We start from the raw sequence: 24,645 nt of genomic DNA, 5'->3' as shown, positions 1-24,645 counted from the left end.
ATAAGTACAGTACATTATTATCATTAAGAAGAATGACATTATAATTTATCACTTCTCAGTCTCTACAATATACTTCCAATAACTTGGAGGCAGAAAATACCTTACTCTTCTTTGCTTACCTAGAGGCTTGCATATGATTTGGTACTCAGTTAATGTAGGAACTGAACCACAAGCGGAATCAAGAAGTGGGTTGTCGTTCCTGCCCTCCTCTGAAGTGAATTACGTTAGTGGCACTGTTCATTGCAGTCATGAACTTGCACTCATTCTCGGACAAGGTGGCGTAACTTTGGCTTTTTTGAGCATTATATTACTGATTCTGATTCTGTCCTTTTCTACTGATCCCCAAATAAATGGTGTCTAGCAGAAGAAAAAGAGATAATACTCTACACACACACACACACACACACACACACACACACACACACACACACACACACACACACACACACACACGAAGAACGAGAGGCTCATGGGTATCATCAATGCACCAGGGACAATTTCAAGGGACAGGCTGCAGAGAAGGCAAACCCGACCAGAGAGAAGGTGGTCGGTGCATTGCAGGGACCTTTCCTACATCTTCAGCTCTAAGAGTCTCCAGTTCTGGGTACGGCAGGATCCCCGAGAAAACAGAGATAAACACAGATGCTTGCACAAGCCTGCGAGACAACTGGAGGATCCGACTAGAGTTGAAAGGGAGGCTTTCGGCAATCTGCGCGTTTTGCTGTGTTCAGGGCGCAAGTCTTCCAGGGACACATTTCCTTCCACGCTCCAGGGAACCTGCCCGGCCACCACCCCTCCTGCTGGACAGCTTCCCATTTGCCGGAATTTTATGGGCGCCGCCTCTTTAAGCGCCGCGCGGCGCGCATGCGCCCTGGCTGTGGGCCTGGCGAACCCGGCTTCTGCACGGAGAGCGGCTTGGTTTGGGTGGGGCGTTCCCGGAGCCGGCGCGTCCTCCGCCTTTACGCGGAGTCCAGCGACCCCGAGCGAGGACAGCGCCTCTGGAGCTGCGAGGCAGGACCCTGCGTCTCCTCTTCCTCCCGCTCGGGCCAAGGCTGAGTCGCGGTTGGCCAGGCCCCAGGACGCCCCCCATGGCGGGCCCGCGGGTCGAGGTGGACGGCAGCATCATGGAAGGGGTGAGTACCGAGCCCGAGGCCTGGCGGGTTGCGGCTGCCGTCCGGGCTGCGGCACAGAGCTTGCCCAGCTGATGTTCTCTCTCTTCTCTCCGCACCAGGGCGGGCAGATCTTGAGGGTGTCTACGGCTCTGAGCTGTCTCCTGGGCCTCCCCTTGCGGGTGCAGAAGATCCGAGCAGGCCGCAGCACGCCGGGCCTTAGGTAAGTCGGGAAGCCAGGCGGCGGGACTGGAGGTTGGAGAGCGGGCTGGGGGCTCGGGGCGGGGGACAGGCCATTGGGGGATGGGGGGCGGGTCTTGGGGCTGGGAATCTGCAGCCCGGCGGTGATGCTGGGAAGATGCGCCGGCCCCAGGGTTGAGGACTCTGCAGCCGGGCCGCAGGGGCGGCGGGACGGTGTTCCGGGCTGGGCGGTTAGGCGTAGCCGGGCTTGTGGGCCCTTGAAAGTTTCAAGGGGCAAGTTCAGAAAATAGGCCCATGTTTTCTCTATTTGGCTAGAGTTGTCTCGTTTCCTAATGAGTTATCTTTTAAACGGTTTCCCCGCCTCATCGGGCATTCCAAGTACCCGGAGAGCTCGTAGCAGCGGGCAAGGTAGATCAGGGCAGAACAGCCTCTAGGGCCGGAGGAAACCCCACTTTTTAACCAGTGCATCTTCTGCTGCCGCACGTTTTATAGTCTCATAAGGACCCTGAGATGTGTCATTCCAGCTTTCATTCAGACCTTTAGGAAGCTGTGGATACGACCAGGATTATCAGTTGTAGGAGAGGGGAAAATGTTGACAGTTGGCTTTGTTTCTTCTGTCTGGGAAGCTAGGCATGCCACTATTTTTTAAGTGTCAGGTATATGCACCTGTTAGAAGAGGACCCAGGGGGAAGACAGAGTGATTCCTTGTACTTTTTATATATTTCATTCTAATGGATCAACTATCTCTTAGTCTTTTATCCACACTCCATGTTGAAATTATTAAAAGGCAATTACTGATATGTGTGAATAGTAATTCTCTGTCACAGCAGTAGTTTGCAGTAACCCATTTCACCAATAGGGAAATTAATTCATTAAGGCTGTGTGAGGTATTTTATTAGTTTGCTAGGGCTGCCATAACAAAATACCACAGACTAGGTGGCCTAAACAGCAGAAATTTATTTTTGCACAATTCTAGGGGCTGGAAGTCCAAGATCAAGGTGCTGTTAGGGTTGGTTTCCTCTGAGGGCCATAAGGGAAGATTCTGTTTCAGGCCTCTCTCCTTGGCTTGGAGGTGACCACCCTCTTGCTCCCTCTTCCCATGCTCATCCCTCTGTGCATGCGCACCCCTGGTATGTCCTAATCTTCTCTTTTTGTAAGGACACCAGTGAGAGTGGGTTACAGCTCACTCCTGACTGCCTTTTTTAATTTAATCATCTCTTCAGAGGCCTTATTTCTAAATACAGTCACATTGTGAGGTACTTCAACATACGTATTTTAGAGGAACACAGTTCAGCCCATGCAGGTATCATAGATTATTCAGTGAAATGCAAGTGAGACTGGTGGCACTTAGATAGTTTATTAGTTTTCCTCTTTTGCATACTTAAAATTTGCAACAATATTATCAGCATATATGTTTATAGTTAAAATAACTGCTCTGGAAGGAACCCTTAAAATAATGCCTACCAGCAGGTAGTCTACGTGCATAAAAAGCCAAAAGGAAGCTCTGGCACTTACTGTGGTTAGAGCTTGCTGTTTTCTCGCCATTGAAGTTTTGTAAATGTGTCATAAAAAGTGGGGATATAGGCAGTCTGAATGCACACGTTTTGATGCAGTATTATGACCTGAAGGCCTCAGCATTTATCTGGACTGGAAATGATTCGAGATTTCTGTGATGGGCACCTGGAGGGGGCAGAAATCGGCTCAACAGAAATAATGTTTACGCCAGAGAAGATCAAAGGTGGAGTCCACACAGCAGATACCAAGACAGCAGGGTATGTGTCACTTACATTCCATTTAAGTATGGGTGTTGGAATCAGACCTGGATGCACACGCAGGTACTACCACTTACTGGACAAGTTGCTTAACCTCTTGGAAGCTTTAGTTTCCTCACTTTTAAAATGGAGATAAAACACTTACCTTTTAGGGTTAGAGACTGTGTAAAGTCTCAGATACCTAATTGCTTCCTAATTGTAGCTGTTGCTCTACCTATCTAGAATTTTCTCACATGTGTAGTATAGCGTATTTGTTTCTTTAGTTTTATTACTTAGAAAATGAATATCTGAAAACAACTGTAGTTTCATGCTCTATAGTGATAGTAGTCTTTGCGGTGTAGCATATTTAGTTCTTGGCTTACAGCAAATTATGAGCCATCTTCTACTTTTAGTCTAGGTATTTTTGTTATCTTTTAATAGATACTTATACAGCCCTATTTAGAAATTTTTATATATGATCTTGGCTTTTTCTCCCCATTGAAAACTGGATATTTAACAATTAAATTGAGCCTTTATCCCTTTCCAAGAACCCCTCCTTTTATTGATAAAACATGGAGAGCAATTTTTGTGTTTTCTGTGTTATTGGCTGATTGTTATTGTAAGCAGCATCCTTTATCAACATCCTATCCATTTACCAGGAAATCTGGTAAAGTAAGAAATAGTACTGTAAACCCAATGCCAGTTTGTTTCAGAAAGGACTGTTTCAAAACGTTATGATTTTTTTTTAGCTTAAAATGTTTAGTGATGATTGAGATTTGAATTATGATGTGAATAGACTTGTGCTAAAAGGGGCTTGCTGCTAGGCCTAAAGTGAAGTTTGCCAAATGAGAACTTTCTTAAGGGGATTAAAGCATTTTGAGATATCTTTATAGTCAGCTTATTATTTTGGGCATTCTCTGGTACAAAAGGGGGGAAAGAGTTATAGTTAATCAGCTATCTAAAAATTAACACAGAATCATAGAATTTTGAAGCTACAGGAGAGAAGATAGAAACCATGTGTTCCAACCCTTCCTCCACTTTGTGAATGAGAGAGTGAAGACCCTCTGGTGTTAAGTGATAAACCAGAGGTCATAGAGTAAGGGTCAGAGCTAGAATTAGAATCTAGGCCTTCTGGCTTCTAATCCACTAGAACGTATGGGCAGTGAGTTGAAGGTTGATAATCCAGCTCCATTCAGTAGACTCAAACAAGCTTGTTCCTAGTCAGAAAACACATCTTATTTATTTGAATTCTAACATTTTCATCCCTAACTGTGATTACAGTACCATGTGTTTTCTCATGTCTACCTTTGTCTTTGCAATTCCTTACTCTTCTAATATTAAGGTTTTCTTTAGTCTTCTTAGAATCTGATTTTATTGAATGGAAGAGAGACACTTTAGCTGTGTTGGGTTTCTCAGGGAATAAACAGAAGTTCAGTAGTTGTAAACCTATGGTTTATAGTAAACTGAACATTTCCACGTTTTTTTCACTTGCTCCTAGGCTCAATTCCTGAGAACAGAGATTATATTGCATGCATTTTCTCTTATAATGCCTAACACATTATACAGTCAATAAATATTTACTGAATTAATGAAATGCATTATCAGTGATAGAGACTGTCTAACTCAGTACACCTGCACCTTTGCTATAAGAAAGTTAAGTAAAGGCTATCTTGGTATGTAGACGCTATGTTGCGCTCCTTTTCAAGCTACACTCTATGTATTAATATGATTGTTTTCCCTTGACTTTGGAGAAGGACGATAACAGCTCATTTAGAAAATCTGACCGTTTCATTTTATAAAATGCTACATATTCTATAATTATTTCTTGTGATTTCTCACATTATTTGACTATAAAGACCAAACAGAGGTGAGTTATGGTAAGGATTATCTCCTTAACAGTTTTTTCCATGTAAAATATTTGGTTATCAGTCTTTGTAAAACATTACTCTATCATACCACAGATGCCAACATGGTAGGAACTGTATCTTTTTTTTTTTTTTTAACATCTTTATTGGGGTATAATTGCTTTACAATGGTGTGTTAGTTTGTGCTTTATAACAGAGAGGAACTGTATCTTAATATCTGGAACGATGCCTTGTGCATGGTGGAGACTCAGATACAATCATTAGAATATTTCTAGACCTTGATGGTTTTGAATGCATTTTCATAAACTGTTACTTTTAAGAATCCTTTTGTAAAAACGTTGTAAAGATGCTTTAATTAATTTTTTTTTTTTTTTTTTACTTCTTTGTAAGATAAAGAAAAGTGTTAGGACTTAACCTAAGATCACACAGCTAATGTATTTAGTATTGGATTCAAACCCAGATTTGCTTATCATTTAAGGCCAGTTCCTTCTACTGCGAAATACTAATCGGATGTTATCATTCAGTCACTGGAGTGTTTTTTAACTTTAAACTTGAGGGCGTGTACCTGCCTTCTCAGTTGTCTGTGCTTCAGCTAATGGTGATATGTAGTTATGTCTCTCTCTTGAGACTTTAAAAAGAAAATGCAGCTAAGCCTGTTCTGCCTTCTCCTTAGGAGTGTATGCCTCTTGATGCAGGTCTCAATGCCCTGTGCTCTCTTTGCTGCTTGTCCATCAGAACTTCGTTTGAAAGGTGGAACTAATGCTGAAATGGCACCACAGATTGATTACACAGCCATGGTAAGGGCTTTTGTTGCTACTGATAAACTAAGATGATCTCACATAGTCTTCTGAATCTCCATTCTCTATTTAAATATATCCTGAGTGTTTTTGTGTACATAGCTGTTTAATTTCTTAATGGTGTCTCGTTCTGTTGTGGGAGAGGATGATTATTTTAGATTGCATGTTGTATCTTAGAACTGTGCTCATAGTGAATGCTTTAAAAAGCCTCAGTTATTGTATACATTATATTACTTGTATGTGTATGATATTACTTATATAAGTCTGTTAGTTTCTGAATACAGGGATTATGATTTGGAAGAAAAACTCAAAGTAAGAATTAAATACTATGTTTGACAGGATTGGCGAGGATGTGGAGAAATTGGAACGCTTGCACACTGTTGATGGGAATGCAAAACGGTGCAACAACTATGGAAAACAGTATGGAGGTTCCTCAAAAAAATTAAAAATACAACTACGATATAAGCCAGCAATCCCACTTCTCGGTATTATCCTAAAGAGTTGAAATCAGAATCTCCAAGAGAAATTAGCATTCCCATGTTCATTGCAACACTATTCATAATAGCCAACATGTGGAAACAACCTAAATGTCCATTGATGGATGAAAGGATAAAGAAAATGTGGTATATACATACAGTGGATTACTATTTAGCCTTAAAAAAAATACAAGAAATTCTAGAATATGTGACAACACAGTTGAACTTTGAGGACATTGTGCTAAGTGAAATGAGCCAGTCACATAAAGACAGTACTGGCATGATTCCACTTATATAAGATATCTAAAGTAGTCAAATTCATGGAATCAAAGAATGGAATGCTAGTTAGGGGAAGGGGGAAATTGGGGAGTTCATATTCATCGGACATAACTTTTCAGTACAGTAAGATAAACGAGCTCTAGAGATCTGTTGTACACATTGTAACTATAGTCAACAACATTGTGTTGTACTCTTAAAATAAATCTCATGTTAAATATTCTTACCACAATAAAATAAAATTTTAAAAAATAATTAAATAGGGCTTCCCTGGTGGCGCTGTGGTTGAGAGTCCGCCTGCCGATGCAGGGGACGTGGGTTCGTGCCCCGGTCTGGGAAGATCCCACATGCCGCGGAGCGGTTGGGCCCGTGAGCCATGGCCGCTGGGCCTGCGCGTCCGGAGCCTGTGCTCTGCAACGGGAGAGGCCGCAACAGTGAGAGGCCCGCGTAACACACACACAAAAAAAATAATAATAATAATTAAATACCATGATTTGACTATAAATTTTTAGAATGATAAAATTCAGTATTGGCATGCTTATACAACTAGTGGGAGAGAAAAGTGGTATCATCTTTTTTTCTCCAGGTTTATTGAGGTGTGGTTATTTATACTAAAATTCACCCTTTGTAGCATACAGTTCTGTGATTTCTGATGTATGATTGTGAACCAGCCACCACAATCAAGATAGAGAATTACTGTGGATAATTCCGTTATCCCTCTTTGTAGTCAATCCCACCCCTCCACCCCTGGCAATCAGTGATCTGTTTTCTCTAATAGTTCTGCCTTTTTTTCAGAATGTCATGTAAAAGAATAATACTGTATATAGCCTGTTGAGTCTTGTTTTTTTCCCTTAAAATACATCTGATTAGGGGGAGTAGGATGGGGGAGGGATGGATTGGTAGTTTGGAATTAGCAGATGCAAACTATTATATAATAGAATGAATAAACAACAAGGTCCTACTGTGATAGACCATAATGGAAAAGAATATGAAAAAGAATTCATATATATGTAGAACTGAATCATTTTTTTAAATAAATAAATAAATTTATTTATTTATTTTATTCTTGCCTCCTTGGGTCTTTGTTGCTACACGCGGCTTTCTCTAGTTGTGGTGAGCAGGGGCTACTTTTTGTTGTGGTGTGCAGGCTTCTCATTACGGTGGCTTCTCTCATAGCGGAGCACAGGCTCTAGGCCTGCAGGCTTCAGTAGTTATGGCATGTGGGCTCAGTAGTTGTGGCTTGCGGGCTCTAGAGCACAGGCGCAGTAGTTGTGGTGCATGGGCTTTGTTGCTCTGCGGCATGTGGGATCTTCCCGGACCACCGCGCCACCAGGGAAGTCCCATAACTGCATCATTTTGCTGTATACTAGAAATTAACACAACATTGTAAATCAACTATACTGTAATAAAATAAATTAAAAAAAATACATCTGAGGGTTTCCCTGGTGGCGCAGTGGTTGAGAATCTGCCTGTCAATGCAGGGGACACGGGTTCGAGCCCTGGTCTGGGAAGATCCCACATGCCACGGAGCAACTAGGCCCGTGAGCCACAACTACTGAGCCTGCGCGTCTGGAGTCTGTGCTCTGCAACAAGAGAGGCCGTGACAGTGAGAGGCCCGCGCACCGCGATGAAGAGTGGCCCCCGCTTGCCACAACTAGAGAAGGCTGTCGCACAGAAACAAAGACCCAACACAGCCAAAAAATAAATAACTTAAAAAAAAATACATCTGAGAGTCATCCATGTTGCTTGTATCAGCAATAAAAGCTAAGTAGTGTTCTATTATATGGATGTTTGTTTATCAGTACCAGTTTATCCATTCATCAGTTGAAGGACATTTGGACTGTTTCCAGTTTTTGGCAAGTATGAGTAAAGCCACTATAAACACATACAGGTTTTTCTGTCTGAACATAAGTTTTTATTTGTCTTGGGTAAATACCTACAGAGGGGTTGCTCAGTTGTAATCGTAAGTTTATGTCTAACTTTATTGAGAAACTACCAAATTGTTTTGGCATACAACGTGGCTGCATTGTTTCGCATTTTCACCAGCGCTGTAGGAGAGTTTCAGCTCTTCTTCATCCTCCCCAGCGCTTGATAGTCTCAGGTTTCAGTTAAAAATTTTTTTGCCATTTTAATAGGTGGTACAGTCTTTTAAAATTCAGTTTGATAGGATGTATAATGAAAGTTAAAGTTAATCTCTCTTCACCTAGTAATACCACTTCAAGGAAATGACCCTAATTAAATATTGCGAAATGCAGCAAAAGATAATGTTAAAGGTATTGGAGCACAGCATTATATACTATAATTATTGTTATATAATATACATAATTATGTAATAATGAAAACTTGGACAATGGTTAGGTAAATTATGCTAGAATGCCATGAAGTCGTTCAAATATTTTGTAGGAGGAATTTTATAATGTTGGGAAAATGCTTTTGTTTATAATGTTAAATGGGGAAAAATGTATAAAACGTTGTGTATGCGGTGAGATTTCAACTATATAAAAAATAACTGAGAACGCAGAATGGAATGCTATTCAACACCCCCTAATTTCTTACGGTACACAATATTGAGAAGGTTAGGAAATACTGGCCTCTGGAGTTAAAAACTGCTAGGATCAAGTTTCCTGAGTTCTGATTTTTTTTTTTTCATTAGATAGACTTGCACAGCTCTGATTAATTAAATGTTAAACTTTTGATTTTAGCTACGTCAGTTATTTTATTTGAAAAATAGAACTAGCCTACACATTTTTATATCACTGTTTATCCATGGTGCTTCTTTACTACTTCAGTGCAGAGCACTTTTGTTTACTAAATATACTTGCTGACAATGAATATTGGTGATTAAAGTAATAGTAAACTGATTTTTTCAGGTTTTCAAGCCAATTGTTGAAAAATTTGGTTTCACATTTAATTGTGACATTAAAATGAGGTAAGTTACTTATTTCTTAGCCCTTTGACCCACTACTTGTGCTAAAAATAGTGGAAAAGTTAGATCTTGGAGAGCTGTCATTCCGTAACCCACTTAATACGTATCTTATAGGAAATAATAGTACTTCGTGGCTTAAAAACAGTAAGCAGCAGAGGCATGGGGACTTGAAAGGGAATTGCTACACTGAGGCACCTTTATATCTGGAATTATCCATGCTCACCACAGACAGAATGCTCACTGTGTGCAGACAACTGGAATGGGCACTGCAGGGTCATAAAAGGGATTCTGTTCCATAGAGCAACCAGAATTATTTTTCTAAGAGACATGTTGGGCATTCAGGTTATTTCTCTGTAAGGCTTCCCTTCCCTCTGTAAGGCCACATAGTAAAAAGGCCATATTTCTTGTTGTAGCATTTAAGTGATTTGCAATCTTATTCCAATTTACTTTTCTAGCTTTATCCTCCCTCCCCTCCATATATTCTAACTACATGATTGCTGCCATTCCCTAAACATACTTTGTGCCTTCAGACTTCCATATCTTTGTTCATGTTTTTCTTCCCCTGCTCTCCTAAAAATTGGAAATTCTACGTTTTCTGAAAATGAAACTTGTAATTTCTTATGTGAATTGTCAGTGACTGTGCCTCAGTTGGAGTTCCTATTTACATCTCTCTTGTAGTCCTGCTTACAGCCTGGCTTGTGTCCTAGTAGATTATATGTGGAGCCCCATCTTACCAGATGGGGAGTTCTTTGTGGATAAGAGCATTGTCATTCTCATCTGCGTGTTCTCAGCATCTCTTATAGAATAAGTGACACTAAATATTTGAGTTGAAATTTTATTAGTGGTTCAGCTACTAAGTATTCATCATATATTTATTGAGCACCTACTATGTGCCAGACATTGTTTTAGGCACTGGAATATAGCAGGAACAAAATAGACCAAGCTCCTACCATTAAGTAGCTTAAGTCTAAAACAGCACTGTTGAATAGAACTTTCTGTACTGAGGGAAATGTTCCTTATCTGTCCAGGATGGTAGTCACTTGATACATATGACTATTGAGCACTTGAAATGTGGCTAGTAGGATTGGGGAGTTAAGTTTTAAATTTTATTAAATTTAAATTTAAATAGAGAATTCCCAGGTGGTCCAGTGGTTAGGACTCTGCACTTTCACTGCTGAGGGTGTGGGTTCAGTCCCTGGTTGGGGAACTAAGATCCTGCAAGCTGTGTGTCCTAAATAAATAAATAAATAGATTAATTAATTAATTAATACTCATTTATTCACATGTAGCTTGAGTCTACCATATTGGACAACACAGATCTAAAACATTATTTGGAAGTTTCAAACATGAATTATATAGTTGGATATCACTCACATGTTATTTTATTGTAAATATTGAGCTTTATTTTTGTCGTGTAATCAGTTTATGTAAGTATTCATGATACTTTTCATAGGGGCTACTACCCGAAAGGAGGTGGTGAAGTGATTATCCGAATGTCGCCAGTTAAACAGTTGAACCCAATAAATTTAACTGACCGTGGCTCTGTGACTAAGATATATGGAAGAGCTTTTGTTGCTGGTGTTTTGCCATTTAAAGTAAGCTATCTAATTCACTTTACTGTATACCTGAAACTGACACAACATTGTAAATCAACTATACTCCAATAAAAATTTTAAAAAAATAAAGTAATAAAAAATAAAGTTGTCTAGATGATCTTAGAAGTGTATGTATGTCTTGATAAGTATTATATCATCTAAATTTTGAAATTATTGAAAGAACTTAATTTTTAAATAAATCTTTTCATTAAAAATTTTTCTTAAAATTCTGTGTTCTCTACTGTTGAAAATTGTGTTTTTATAAGATGTATGTAAAAGTTATTAATTATATGTCTTTGAAGGCTTGAAAGCAATTGTCAAAATAATCATTAATTTATTTTATTCTATTTTTTTGTCTTGCCAAAATAGGTAGCAAAAGATATGGCAGCGGCAGCCGTAAGATGCATCAGAAAGGAGATTAGGGATCTGTATGTTAACATCCAGCCTGTTCAGGAAACTAAAGACCAAGCTTTTGGCAATGGAAATGGAATAATGTGAGACAATATACTTTTTCCTAGATGTTAGTTGAGAGAGCCCTGAAATAATTATTCTATTTTAATTAAAGATTTGTCATTTTTTTTTGTTTGTTTAAATTTGTAGTTTTAAGAAGATATATTTTTAAGGGCATTCCTACCTAAAACAACAGTATGATGGATTATGATGATTATTTTATTCTGAATTTCTTTTCTGAGGATGGTTTACCTTTTATTACATTATAAGAGCCTTTTTGTTTATATAGCGAACTTAAATGTTTAAGCTAATCAGAAGTTAGCCTTTGGGCTTCCCTGGTGGCACAGTGGTTGAGAGTCTGCCTGCCGATGCAGGGGACACGGGTTTGTGCCCCGGTCCGGGAAGATCCCACATGCCGTGGAGCAGCTGGGCCCGTGAGCCATGGCCGCTGAGCCTGCGTGTCCGGAGCCTGTGCTCAGCAAACGGGAGAGGTCACAACAGTGAGAGGCCCGCATACCACAAAAAAAAAAAAAAAAAAAAAAAAGTTAGCCTTTGAAGATGATCCTAAGAGAAATATTTCCAGTTGCTTTTCTATATCTCAAATGTGAAATCAGTTTACAAGTAAATATTAGATACGGCAAAGATCTATTTAAAAAAGAAATATAGTATATTAATCCATTTAGTAATTATTGATTTATGTGTTATAAAAATGCTTTAATTAATATTTTTGAAGAATAAAAGTATCTTTTGTGGATATTTAAATTTAAGCTTTCTTTTTCAGATTTTCTATTAAAGGGTTTAAAGTAAATGCATTTTCTTTGTATGATAATACTATCTAAAAACTGTAAAACAAAACCAAACATCTCTGTCGAAAGACCTTTTCATTTAAGATAATGCGTGCAGTATGCCTTTGAAATGGTACCCCTTAGTGCTGATGACAAGACTTCTGGGAGGGCCATTCCTTACCTATGAGTGGATTAGAATCTAGTGTGACTTCTTGTCCAAAGTGCTGAAAGATACTCTACTCTGATGAAGATGGAGAATGCTAATCATGCTGCTCTCTATATGAAGACTTTCACTTTTGTAATATACTAGCCAGATCTAATTCTGCTTATTTAATAGTCACTGTTCTCCTGTGTTGTATTTGCATGTAATTTTGGAATATTTATAGCATAGATAGTAATACTTTTTTTTCCCTATATAGCATTATTGCTGAGACATCCACTGGCTGTTTGTTCGCTGGATCATCGCTTGGTAAACGAGGTATAGCTAAATGAAGGGGGTCCACTGTTCTCAGTGCTACTGTACAATTCTTTAATTATCTGTCAGGATTAGGATGTTGTAGAATGATGGATAACAAGTTTGAAAGGATATGGTTAACTGATTCTATTTTAGAGTCAATTAAATTTTCAGTCTTTCCCCCAACTTTATGCTTTTAAAATTTTCAAACTTATAGAGAAGGTGAATGATTAGTGAATATCCATACACTAGATTCACTGGTTATGAACGTTTAGCTACGTGTTGTGTGTGTTTCTGAACCATCTCTATGCAGGTTGCAGGTACCAAGTCTCACCCCTGAATACTGCAGCGTGTCCATCCAAAGAATAGTATCTGCATAATCACATTACCATTTTTATACCCAAAGAATCTATTATATATGTATTTTTTTTAAGATTTTTTTTTGATGTGGACCATTTTTAAAGTCTCTATTGAATTTGTTACAATATTGCTTCTGTTTTTATTTTTTGGCTTTTTGGCAGTGAGGCATGTGGGATCTTAGCTCCCTGACCAGGGATTGATCCCGCACCCCCTGCATTGGAAGGTGAAGTCTTAACCACTGGACTGCCAGGGAAGTTCCTTGTTATATTCAGACATAACCAGATACCTCCAAAATATTCTTTAGAGCAGTATGGGGTTTTTTGTTTGCTTGTTTGTTTGTTTTTGAGCACACACAGCATTTGTTTGTCATGTCTGTCTAGTTTTTTTTTTTAAACCACAGAATAGTCTCTTCACCTTTTTTTCCTTTCATGATATTTACATTTTGAAAAGTCCAGGCCATTTTCTCATAGGATTTTCCATACTTTGAATTTGTCTGATTATCTCATGATTAGATTTATTCAGGTTAAACATTTTTAGTGAGAATATTGCACAGGTGACTTTGTGTACATTCTATTGTATCACATCAGGGTGCATGTAATGTCAGTATGCCCTTTATCAGTACAGCTCACTGATCACTTGGTTAAGGTGGTGTTCTCCAGGTATGTCTGCTATAAAGGTTCCTTATTTATTTATTTATCTACGTACCTATCTGTCTGTCTGCCTGCCTGTCTCTACCATGCTTCGCAGCATGTGGGATCTTAGTTCCTCGACCAGGGATTGAACCCGTGCCCCTTGCAGTAGAAGCATGGAGCTCTAGCCACTGGACCACCAGGGAATTCCCCCTTTTCCCATTATAATTAATAAATACTCTGGGATAATACTTTGACACCATCTGATCATCCTGTCTCAATACAACTTTCATCCAGTGGTTTTAGTATCTGTTGATGGTTCTTCCCTGCATCAGTTATTACAGTGCTGATTTCAAAATACTGAATGTTTTTGTGAAAGGGAAATTTCTGTAGTATTTGGTATATTTGGGGGAGTAGATACATGTATGCTTCTGTTGGTTAGTATTTAAAGTTACTTTTGCCATTGAGGCAACTTCTAATTGAACTTTTCACTGTGTGGCAGTTGATTGCTTTATTCCTACTTTGTAGCATCTTTAAAAGATGCTTACCCTCGCTATGCCATTTAACCACATTATTACTGCTGAATACAAAACTTCAGGTAATTTTAGTCTGCTCAGTTGGTTGATCTAGATACAGTTGGGTGTCAAATCTAACCAGTGTTAATAGAATAGGTAAAATCAACACCTTTGGTTGACTGGACATAAATGAATTCTGTTTAAAACCGTGCTGTTCAATGTGTGGTTGGCGGACAGGTAGCATATGGGTATCATCTGAGAGTTTGCTGAAAATACCAATTTTGGGGCCCACCTCATGTATCAGATCAGAATCTTTGAGAGTGGGGTCCAGGAATCTGTTTGAACAAGCTCTCTAAGGTATAAAATTTGAGAAATAGTGATCAAAAACATATATTTAGTGTATACTCATTACTTGTTAGGTGCAGTGAGGAATCAGCGTGGATCAGTGAGCCGCTACATGCAATGTCTTTAAGCCTTGAGAGGGCAAAGATAATGCAAAATATAAAGCAGGGACTAGGACCCTATGTTACAAGTAGTAAGTGCTTGGCAGGCATTGGGTGGAATGTGAGTTTAGTTTGTTTGTATTATCGTTGGGTACCAAGATGTGCCAGGTACTATGTATGAAGGATTCAGAAGTAAGAGTCACCATTTCTGTCTCCTGGCTTAGTCTGACAGAGGAGACAGACCAGTGCTGTGATTGTTCTATCCCCAGGGCACCATAGGAGCACAGGAGAAGAACAGCTTATTCTTTGGGGGCTGATTGACCCCAAATCTGTCTTGTGCCATTCAGTGATCCTCCCGTGGGTTCTGTAGATAAGTAGAAGTTAGCCAGATAGAAAAGTGAGAGCTAAGGAAGAAGGACAAAGGAAAGTGCTGACATAAAAGTGTAGTTCTGTGTTTGGGCAACTAGAACCATATGTGATGAGTACAGGATCTGGGTCAATGCAGAGAATGAGGTTAGAGAGGTCAACAGATAGTTGAAGGGCTTTATAGGCCTTATAAAGGAGTTTGGATTTCATCCTGAAAACATAAAGATTTTAAGGAGGGATGTAATTCCAGGTCTTTGGAAGTTAGTCTGATAGCTGTGTAGAGGATTAGAGGAAAACCATAGTGGAGGCAGGAAGACAAGAGTCTGTTAACAGCAATCCAGGTCAGAAATGGTGAGGACCTACACCAAGGAAATGCAGGGACTGAGTCTAGAGAGATGAGTACTGATATAAGGGTATTTAGGAGGGTGAATAGACAATTTGGTGATTAGCTGGAAATGGGGGGTGAGGGATGCAGTGTAATGACCTTCTAGATTTCTAACTTGGGTAACTGGAAGTACTTAAAACTTATGAATATGGGAGGTAGAGTTAGTTTGCCAGGGTAGAAGATAGTTTTGGATATGTTGTATTGACATCATAAAGGGACCGTTACTCTGTTAAGAGCAGTACTTGGAATTAACTTTACTGACAGCCCTGAAAACGTTTCTTTCCTAATATTCCATAAACATTTTTTTTCACTTTGTCATATGAGAGTTTTTACTTTGAAGTTGTCTTTGGACAACACTCATGTAGAATGCACAGTACTTATTTTTAGACTTATAGTGGTAGGAGGGAATAGAGGATAGAGCAGCAACACTTACTGAGGTTGCCTGACTCCTTCTGGTGCCTGCCCTTGTTTCCTGTCAGGCACTTAAGTCAAAGGAGATGTCATTAGCAATTGCAAAGACCTTGGGGTCTTCTCTCTTAGTCTAGGTAGTCTATATATTAAGCATCTCAGAGAATGTCATGGATCCCAGTATCCAGATCCCCTTTTTATTTCTGGTTTAAATTAACTAGAAAATTACTAGACTCTGAATCCTAATGTTTAAGCGTTATTATCAGAAGCAACATTGGCTGGTTGTGCACACCACCATATGTATTAGAAGCAGTAGGTTGTAACTAGTCATGTTTTTGTCATTGTCTCAGTTACTAAAACTATTTTGACCTTAGTTTCCTTATCTATTGAGTGAGAGAGTTAGCCTGAAGAATATCTGAAATCCTTCCAGTTATAACATTCTTTAATCCTGTTGCAAAGGTGAGGTTTGTTTGTGTTTTTTTTTTTTTGAGAGAATCTTGCAGTTTTAGATGGAGGCAGTGTATTATAACAGAGAGCACTAAACTGAGAGCAAGAAGACCTAAGTTTTGGTCCTATGTCTGTCATTATCTTACATGGTGACTGCGCTTTCCTTACCTGAAAAATGAGATTGGACCATTATCTATGTATAAGAATCCCTTCCAACTTTATATGATTGCTATATGTACAGAATGTATTTGTGTTTACATAGTTGAATATCTGTGTATTCGTTGATTTCTCATCTTTCAGTTAGTGTTCTTTACTATGGGACAAATCAGTTTGCTAAGATGAATTATGACTCTGGTTTATCAATCCTATTTCTTATGTATGGAAACTGCCTAGCTTGTAGTAAGCACTTTTTTTCCTCCTTCAGTATATGTGGTAATTCATGGCATCTCTCTGATGCTATAATCAGTCCTTTAGCTTTCTCTGTTCAGCCTGATAACTATTTAGTTTTGTCCTTTTAATAAGCTAGAAGACACCCCGAATCATTGAATATTCATTTTAATTTGTTATAAACCATCAAAATTGAGACCATTTTAAGAAACCTCTAGAATATCAGAAGAGTATTTGTCAGAAAAGCCTTAAGTTTTCAGAAGAAACTAAGATTTTGCTCTTTTGTTTAGAACATAATACTAATAAGAAAAATTCTCATAATTACTTCATTTTGTTCAGTTGCCACAGACCGCTAGTAATAGGTGGTAATTATGTTAGATCCATTCATACCATTATTCGCTCTCAAGGCGGCTGGGTAGGAAGGAATGTGAATGGCTCTGAGAAATACTTTGCCCCTACACAGAGAAACCTTAGTGTGTCTACTGCTCTCTGATACTATTGATACAAAGCCAGGAATTCCTTCCTTCTCCTTCACATCCTCCATGCAAATTTTAGCCATTCTTCAAGGTCTCACCTAAGTCCTTCATGTTCCATGAAACCTTCTCGAGTTATTCTAGAACCTATAATTTCCTTTTCCGAAATCTCATTGGATATATAGTTTATACCATAGAGCTTAGCACTTATCCTCAAATACTCTTATATATGAGTATTTTCTGATGTCTCCTTAGCAAAGGAACCAGTTTCTATCACTTAGTATGGTACACACATAGTAGGTACTCAATATTAACTATTTTTATTAATAGCTTATTATAAACCAGTCTTGGTAATAGAAGCTTTATAAATATTATCTCTAATTTTAGCAAGTTTGCAACTTAGGAATTATCATCTCCATCTCCATCTGGAAGAAGAAATGGAAAAGGCAAAGTGGTTTACCCAAGAAGTCAAGATTCATACATATTCCAAACCACTTCATTCAGTCATGTAAATACTTGCCTGATTGATGTTGTGAAGATAGTTTAATTTGTTATATTATTATAATAATTGCTGTAAGGGAAAAAATGGTTAAAATTTGATTTCCCCTATTCTGGTAAATTTTATCAAGACATACATATAGTCAAATGAATTTCCAAATATAAAATAAAAAATAACTACATTCTCATTTTTCAAAGGACATTTTCATTTGTAGCCAAGGTTTCATTTAGTTTAAAGTAAATAAAAAGAATCATTTGACATTCCACTACTTCTGATGGACTTATTTTGTATTCAGCATTGTACCAAATACTTGTGGTATGTGTAGAGAAGTAGGAAGTAGAACATGGGAATAAATTTTCTGACTTACTTTCAAAGTTAGGTGATACCGGCAAATTCCCTGGTGGTCCAGTGGTTAGGACTCCGTGCTCTCACTGCCAGGGGACAGGTTTAATCCCTGGTCGGGGAACTAAGTTGCTGTAAGCTGCGTGGCACAGTAAATAAATAAATAAATAGTTCAAATCTTAAAGGAATAAAACTTTATGATATTTGATCTGAGAATTTTTATCTGTTCTTCCTTAGATGAAAATTATCTGACTTAAAAAAAAATCCTTTAATTCTAATGGAATCGGCTGCCGACTAATTCTAGCATATATGAATTGCAAATTTAAAATTTTGAAATCAAGGTGTAGTGTTATAGGGTCATAACTTAGTTGTAAATTGGTTTTATAATTAGTACTTCTTTTTTTTTTCTTTGGCCACGCCGTGTGGCATTCGGGATCTTACGTCTCTGACCAGGGATAGAACCCATGCCCCCTGCAGTGGAAGCACGGAGTCTTAACCACTGGACCTCCAGGGAAGTCCCCCTATAATTAGTACTTCTTAAACAGGGCCAAAGCAGCCTGTTTTTTCTTCCACTTGTGCATTTAATAAAATATTTGCATATGCTGAGCTCTCAGAAGATTAAATATACATGAAGATCTTATCCTAAAGGTTGCATTGGGTGAGTTCAGAGGCCTAAAAGATATTACACCAGTGCTAACTGGGATATATTAAACTTTTTGCCTCTTAGTAATTAATTTAGTTTTTTTTACATTGTGCCTGTTGTAGGTGTTAATGCAGACAAGGTTGGAATTGAAGCTGCTGAAATGCTGTTAGCAAATCTTAGACATGGCGGTGCTGTGGATGAGTATCTGCAAGACCAGGTAATGACACTTTTAGGATAAAAACCATCAAGCCTATTAGATTCAAATATTGGGCAATTAGATTGAATATAAATTTTAGTCACTGACTTTCAGACACTGATTGGTATGTCCTAGTTCAATCCATTTTTTAGGTATTTTTCTGGAATTTATATCCCATAAATTTCAGTTCTCATCTTACTTGACCTGGCTACGGCATTTGGCACAATCGAGCACTCCTTCCTTCTTGAAATACTTTCTTCACTTGCTTTCTGAAATACTGTTATTATCTTTGTATCTCGCTAACCTTACATTCTAGTCTCTTTGCAAGTTTGTTATTGTTTTTTGCCTCTTCTCAGCTTGTAAATTTTGGAGAGCCCTTGGCCTAGGCTCTTTTGTTTATCTGTATTCAGTCCCTCAGTTATTTTGTACAGTCTCATGGCTTTAGTACCATCTGTATGCTGACAGCTCCTAAATTTGTATCACTAGCCCAGACCTTTCTCCTTAACTGCATGCTCATAATATTTCTTACGCCTGTCAACATCTCTGCTTGGATGTGTCATACACCTCTCAAACTTAATATATCTACTCACATTGAGAAGTGCTAGTGAATATTTCCAAATACAGTCTTTTTATGGTGCACTGTCTTGATAGATTTTCCTTTCTACCATAGTTTTTTCTCCTTAGTAGCAAATCAGATGTCTGTGTTTAGAAATGTATTACTCAAGATTTCTTGACCAGTTTCTTAAGACAGTTTTCCTTATTTCTAGTCTCTTCCTTCTTACTAGTCTACACTCCAGTAATTCTGTATTAGTGTATTTATTTATGTGTTAAAATGTTGTAATTCTAGAGTATGGAAGAAACTTTCATATTATATATAATAGCTTGCAAAGATAGTTGGTCTGATTAAATTTATTAACTTTTAACTCTATATTCTTAAACATTAATTTTAAAAATCTATATTGAGTTCTGCTACTAAGCATTTCTGTGCTATACCACAAACTTTTGGTAACACAGGTTTTGTATCATCTTAAGACTTTTGGAAACCTAAAGAAATAGAAATTCTTTTTTAGCTATGTTGATTTCTAGTATCAATAGTATTTTCATATGGAAAGCAGTAGAATTTTAACCCCAAATATTAGTAAATGTGTGAGAATTTTCTTCTTGTTCTTTTTTTAACAGCTGATCATTTTCATGGCATTAGCCAGTGGAATTTCCAGAATAAAAACAGGACCAGTTACACTCCATACCCAAACGGCTATACATTTTGCTGAACAACTAGCAAAGGTGAGTATTCTATCAGAAAGAGTAATTGATTTTCATTTTGGCCAATTTGGAGTCACATTTTAATCAACAGAAAACTTAATAGTAATTGTAATTGCTCTCATTCGGTGAACACTTCCTATGTGGCAGGCACTGAGCTCGCTCAGCAGTGAAGCTGAGTTGTCTCACTCTGCATGACCATTTTAGGTGGCTATTTATTATTAATCCCATTTTACTTATGAGTCTAGTGAGGCAGAGGAATTAATTGCTCAAGATAGTTTCTTAGTGGCAGGACTGAGCTTTGAGCAAACTGGGAGAGCATACATCTAAGCTCATGTGTGGTAGGTACTGCCTTCCAGTAAGTGAAGATGTTTTAATGGGAACTATAAAGTCAAATCACAAGGGGTTTGCAGTGGGCTATAAACTTAAATTATTTATATAAAAATTTTAAATATTTTATTTTCTTGTGATTTTATTGGGGTAGACTAGAGTATTTGCTGGACTTCTAACACTTACCAGTCCTTTCAGCTTCAGAAAAGTAGATTTATAATTTTTTTTTTTTTAAATTTGGCTGCACTGCATGGCTTGTGGGATCTTAGTTCCCCGACTAGGGATCGAACCCGGGCCCTCGCAGTGAAAGCACTGAGTCTTAACCACTGGACCACCAGGGAATTCCCTAGATTTATAATTTAGAAAATAGAGGAAAAAAGCTGTCCCTAACTCCCCCTTGCCAGTAAAACCACTCTTGACGTTTAGGTATTCTCCTCTCTTAAAATTGTTTCTCTTTGCATTTTTTTGCAGTTAATGCATACAGCTTCATTTCTTGCTTTTTTCAGTAATGTGTGGCATATTTCCATTTTGCCATAGTCTTTATAATGTAATTTTGTAAAATACTATGAAATTTATAACTCAGAATTTTATGAAGGAAGGTGCTGACCTTAAGTATTTTAAAAAGTTATAAAAATAATGTATAGTAGTATTAAGAAATTAAGCATTACAGAGGTGTACCAAGCTCAAAGCCACGGTTGCCCTACTCCTAACATGTTATTTGTATGATTCTTAATAATATGTACTTTTTTTGTTGTTATTAGAAAGGATAGCTAGATTTTGGTTAAATTGTGGGAAAAGGCTTGATAGGAGGCAAAGGCAAATTATATTTGATGTCAAAAGATAGTTAATTGTATTTTTTATTATTCTACTTATGCTGTATTTTGTAACTACTATTTGTCTCCCCATGTAGACTGTGATCTTCTTGATAGCAGAGACAAGGCTGTATTCATTCTTTTCTTTTTTTTAAAATAAATTTATTTATTTAATTAATTTATTTTTTGCTGCATTGGGTCTTCGTTGCTGCACATGGGCTTTTTCTAGTTGGGGCGAGCGGGGCTACTCTTCATTGTGGTACACAGGCTTCTCATTGCGGTGGCTTCTCTTGTTGAGGAGCATGAGCTCTAGGCGTGTGGGCTTTGGTAGTTGTAGCATGCAGGCTCAGTAGTTGTGGCTTGTGAGCTCTAGAGCACAGGCTCAGTAGTTGTGGCACATGGGCTTAGTTGCTCCACGTCATGTGGGATCTTCCCGGACCAGGGATCGAACCTGTGTCCCCTACATTGGCAGGCAGATTCTTAACCACTGTGCCACCACGGAAGCCCTGTATTCATTCTTTCTACAGTACTTTGCACATAGTAGACACTCACATGTTATTTGAAGTGAATACACAGTGGAAAGTGCCGTGAACTGGAATGTTTAGCTCTGGTTTCTTGTTCAGCTTTGTTGTGTTTTAACTCAGCGATTTGGGGCAAAGGTGCTTCATCATTCTGTGTCTCAGTGCAGATAATTCATCAGTAAGGTCAGAGAGTGTGCTGTAGTCCCTATGGCTCCTTCCAACTCTAAATTTTTGTAGTTTTCAGTAGGTTTATATATAGGCTAGAAATGATTTCCATAATTGTTACCTGTGCTTCATATTTATATAGTGCTTATAATTTGAGAAAAATATATATACTGTATAAATTGTTTGTCTAGCTCAGAATTCAGATTCAGTGTTTATTCATTCAACAGTAATTTTCAGTGTCCAGTGTGTCAGCGCACTGCCACATAATACTGAAACTGGAATAATTTGTAAATATTACAGTTCAACAGGGCTTCGGAGTAGTGGTTTTCAAATTGTATTTCAGAGAATCAAAAGGTTTTAGGCATACTTGAAATCCCTTTGTCACAAATTCAGTCAGCCTACTTAGTTGTTTTGATTTTAATTCAGTTTTCTTAGAATGAATACATTTGCTTTTTAAAAACTCATGTTTCCACAAATAATGATAGAGGTCAAATGTTTCAGAGCCAAACTTGAATTAGTTAAGTGAAAAATACGTTAAGCCCAATAAAGATGAATGAAGATGTTAATTGTTACCTCCCTCTACCTTTCTGCTCTGAACTAGGTATTTTAAATAGTATATTTAGGGAATTAAATTAGCAAGAAAATTTGAGGGAATTAAAGGGTATTTCTGTACTTGACAAGATAAAAGAAGTATAAATGCTTCAGTGCCATGTTTTAGAAAAATTTTAGGAAGTAGGTAGTAGAGATGCATTATTATTAACAGTTGAGATTTAAAAATTTATATTTGCTTAAGCTGTACTCCTGGGGGGTTCTGATTCAGTGGGTATGGAATAGGGCCCAGGCTGTATATTCTGACAGAACTCCACAGGTATGTATACATCTGAACAAGGACCATCCTTCTGGAACAGAATATTTTATATATAGGCCTTTGAATTTCTCATGAGTCATTTGATCTTTGTATCTCTAGCTTCAATAAAATGAGTTTGGTATTAACTACTGCCTATTTAAGCTGGAGTTGTGGGCTCGTCCCTCTATCGCTTTTCATATTATTTATATACTAAATGCTCTTCTGGTTTCAGGCTAAATTTACTGTGAAGAAATCAGAAGATGAAGAAGATGCTTCTAAAGATACTTACATTATTGAGTGCCAAGGAATCGGGATGACAAATCCAAATCTATAGGGTATTTGCCTCTTAAATGATACCTCAATGATGTATTGCACTAATCATTTCATAAATATTATATAGAACAATGAATAAGCAGTAACTTATTAAAGGACCTGACTTAAATTTAGAGATGAAATACAGAAAGTTCTAGATTTGCTGAGACTGCTTCGTCCTATTAATCTCACTTTGACTGTCTTCTGAGATAGATAGGGACAGCGAAGTTTAAGAGTTGGTGAATATGTATGATAGCTGATTTCAGTATTAAAGTATTGAAATAAAATATTCTTTTCACCTGAAGTGTGTTTTTATTTTTGATATAGTATATTAAGTTATGGATGTAGATTTGATCTGTAATTTGTGTATGATTCTAATCACTACTAGAATCTCATGTAAAATTTAATGAGACAACTTTGTACACATGTACTTGCTGTGTCAACAATAACATTTAATAAGCATTGTCTTATTATATGTATCTTCTTTCTAGTGGGTATTTGGTAGATATTGATTTTGAATCTGTTGAATATGTTGTGAAAGCCAAACAATGAGAATTGCAAATTTTCAACCCTAGTAAATTTGGCCAAATCAGCCCCAGGTATGTTTTTGTTTGGCTTATAGTATTAAAAAAATAATTGCCTTTAGAACAGAATTCTTTTCATTACTCTCTATTGTCTTACACCTAGCCTGTTCCACATTTAGATTACTTCCTGGTCCCTGTAGGCAGTTGAGGTTGTGACTCAAATGAAACTAGTTTTATGTAACAGCTAAATATGCCATATTGTAGTATAGTGAGGAATTCATTCAGACTTAGTTCTGTCTTGGACTTAATCTGGTAATGATTAAAACGTAGTACAAGATTGGGATTGACATATATACACTAATATGTATAAAATCGTTAACTAATAAGAACCTGATATATAAAAAAATAAAATAAAATTCAAAAAACACCCAAACAAACAAAAAAAACATAGTACAAGATACAGATCCAGAAGACGATATTATAAAACATTCAGAAAGTGCAGAATTAGTCTGTATAAAAAGGTGTAATGAAAATAACTACTCCACGTACATAATCGTAATTCTTGTCAGTGATTTCTGTGGCCTTGGACAGTTGAGTTCAGTTTGTTTTAAATATGATGATGATAGTATTGCTTGCTATTTGTATTTTCAGGGAGTAAATTTTATAAGTTAATTTCTATAATACATAAGGCATGAAATGTCTTTCTATTTTAGAGTCAAACTACACTTTTAGTATAGCTGTTGGAGGGGCTGTGATAAGTTTGGGGGTTTTAAGACTAGTGATGATATCTGCTGCTTCTGATGAGGCGTGTGGCAGTGTTAACGAGGTAGGTTGGAATGCAGAGATTGGGAATTTTGGAGCAAGAGATTTAAGGTCAACAGTGTACATGATGGGTTTATGATTAATCTTGGCTTGGGTGTGTCACTACTGTTAGTCTCAGCTTGGGTAAAATAAAGGTGGGACTACTGCAAAGAAATTTTTGTGAAGTTCTTGAAGAAGATGTTTATTTTCCTCAAACAAAATTGTACTTCTGTTCCTACTTCTATATCTGAAATTGTATTGATATTTCAGTATGCGTCTTCATTTTTTAATAACG

General features: G+C 37.6%; 1 protein-coding gene across 4 annotated transcripts; it reads left to right on the top strand.

The window, feature by feature from the left end:
• The first annotated feature begins 644 nt into the window (after positions 1–644).
• On the top strand, positions 645–23,329 carry RTCA (RNA 3'-terminal phosphate cyclase). 4 transcript variants are annotated; one of them, XM_004315394.4, is made up of 11 exons: positions 645–1,133; positions 1,232–1,332; positions 2,939–3,082; positions 5,600–5,723; positions 9,346–9,404; positions 10,855–10,996; positions 11,366–11,490; positions 12,651–12,709; positions 18,705–18,799; positions 19,958–20,062; positions 22,946–23,329. In XM_004315394.4, the coding sequence occupies exons 1-11, from the start codon at positions 1,089–1,091 to the stop codon at positions 23,045–23,047; spliced, it is 1,101 nt and encodes a 366-aa protein (XP_004315442.1). In that variant the 5' UTR covers positions 645–1,088; the 3' UTR covers positions 23,048–23,329. The 4 variants fall into 4 exon arrangements, with proteins under 4 accessions (XP_004315442.1, XP_073666487.1, XP_019775542.1 ...); XM_073810386.1 differs by lacking the exon at positions 2,939–3,082; XM_019919982.3 differs by lacking the exon at positions 645–1,133 and having other exon boundaries at positions 2,924–3,082.
• The last annotated feature ends 1,316 nt before the right edge of the window (positions 23,330–24,645 follow it).

This window comes from Tursiops truncatus, chromosome 1, assembly GCF_011762595.2.
Source record: "Tursiops truncatus isolate mTurTru1 chromosome 1, mTurTru1.mat.Y, whole genome shotgun sequence".
In the NCBI taxonomy this organism is placed as follows: Eukaryota; Metazoa; Chordata; class Mammalia; order Artiodactyla; family Delphinidae; genus Tursiops; species Tursiops truncatus.
This window is presented reverse-complemented; position numbering and strand designations above follow the sequence as displayed.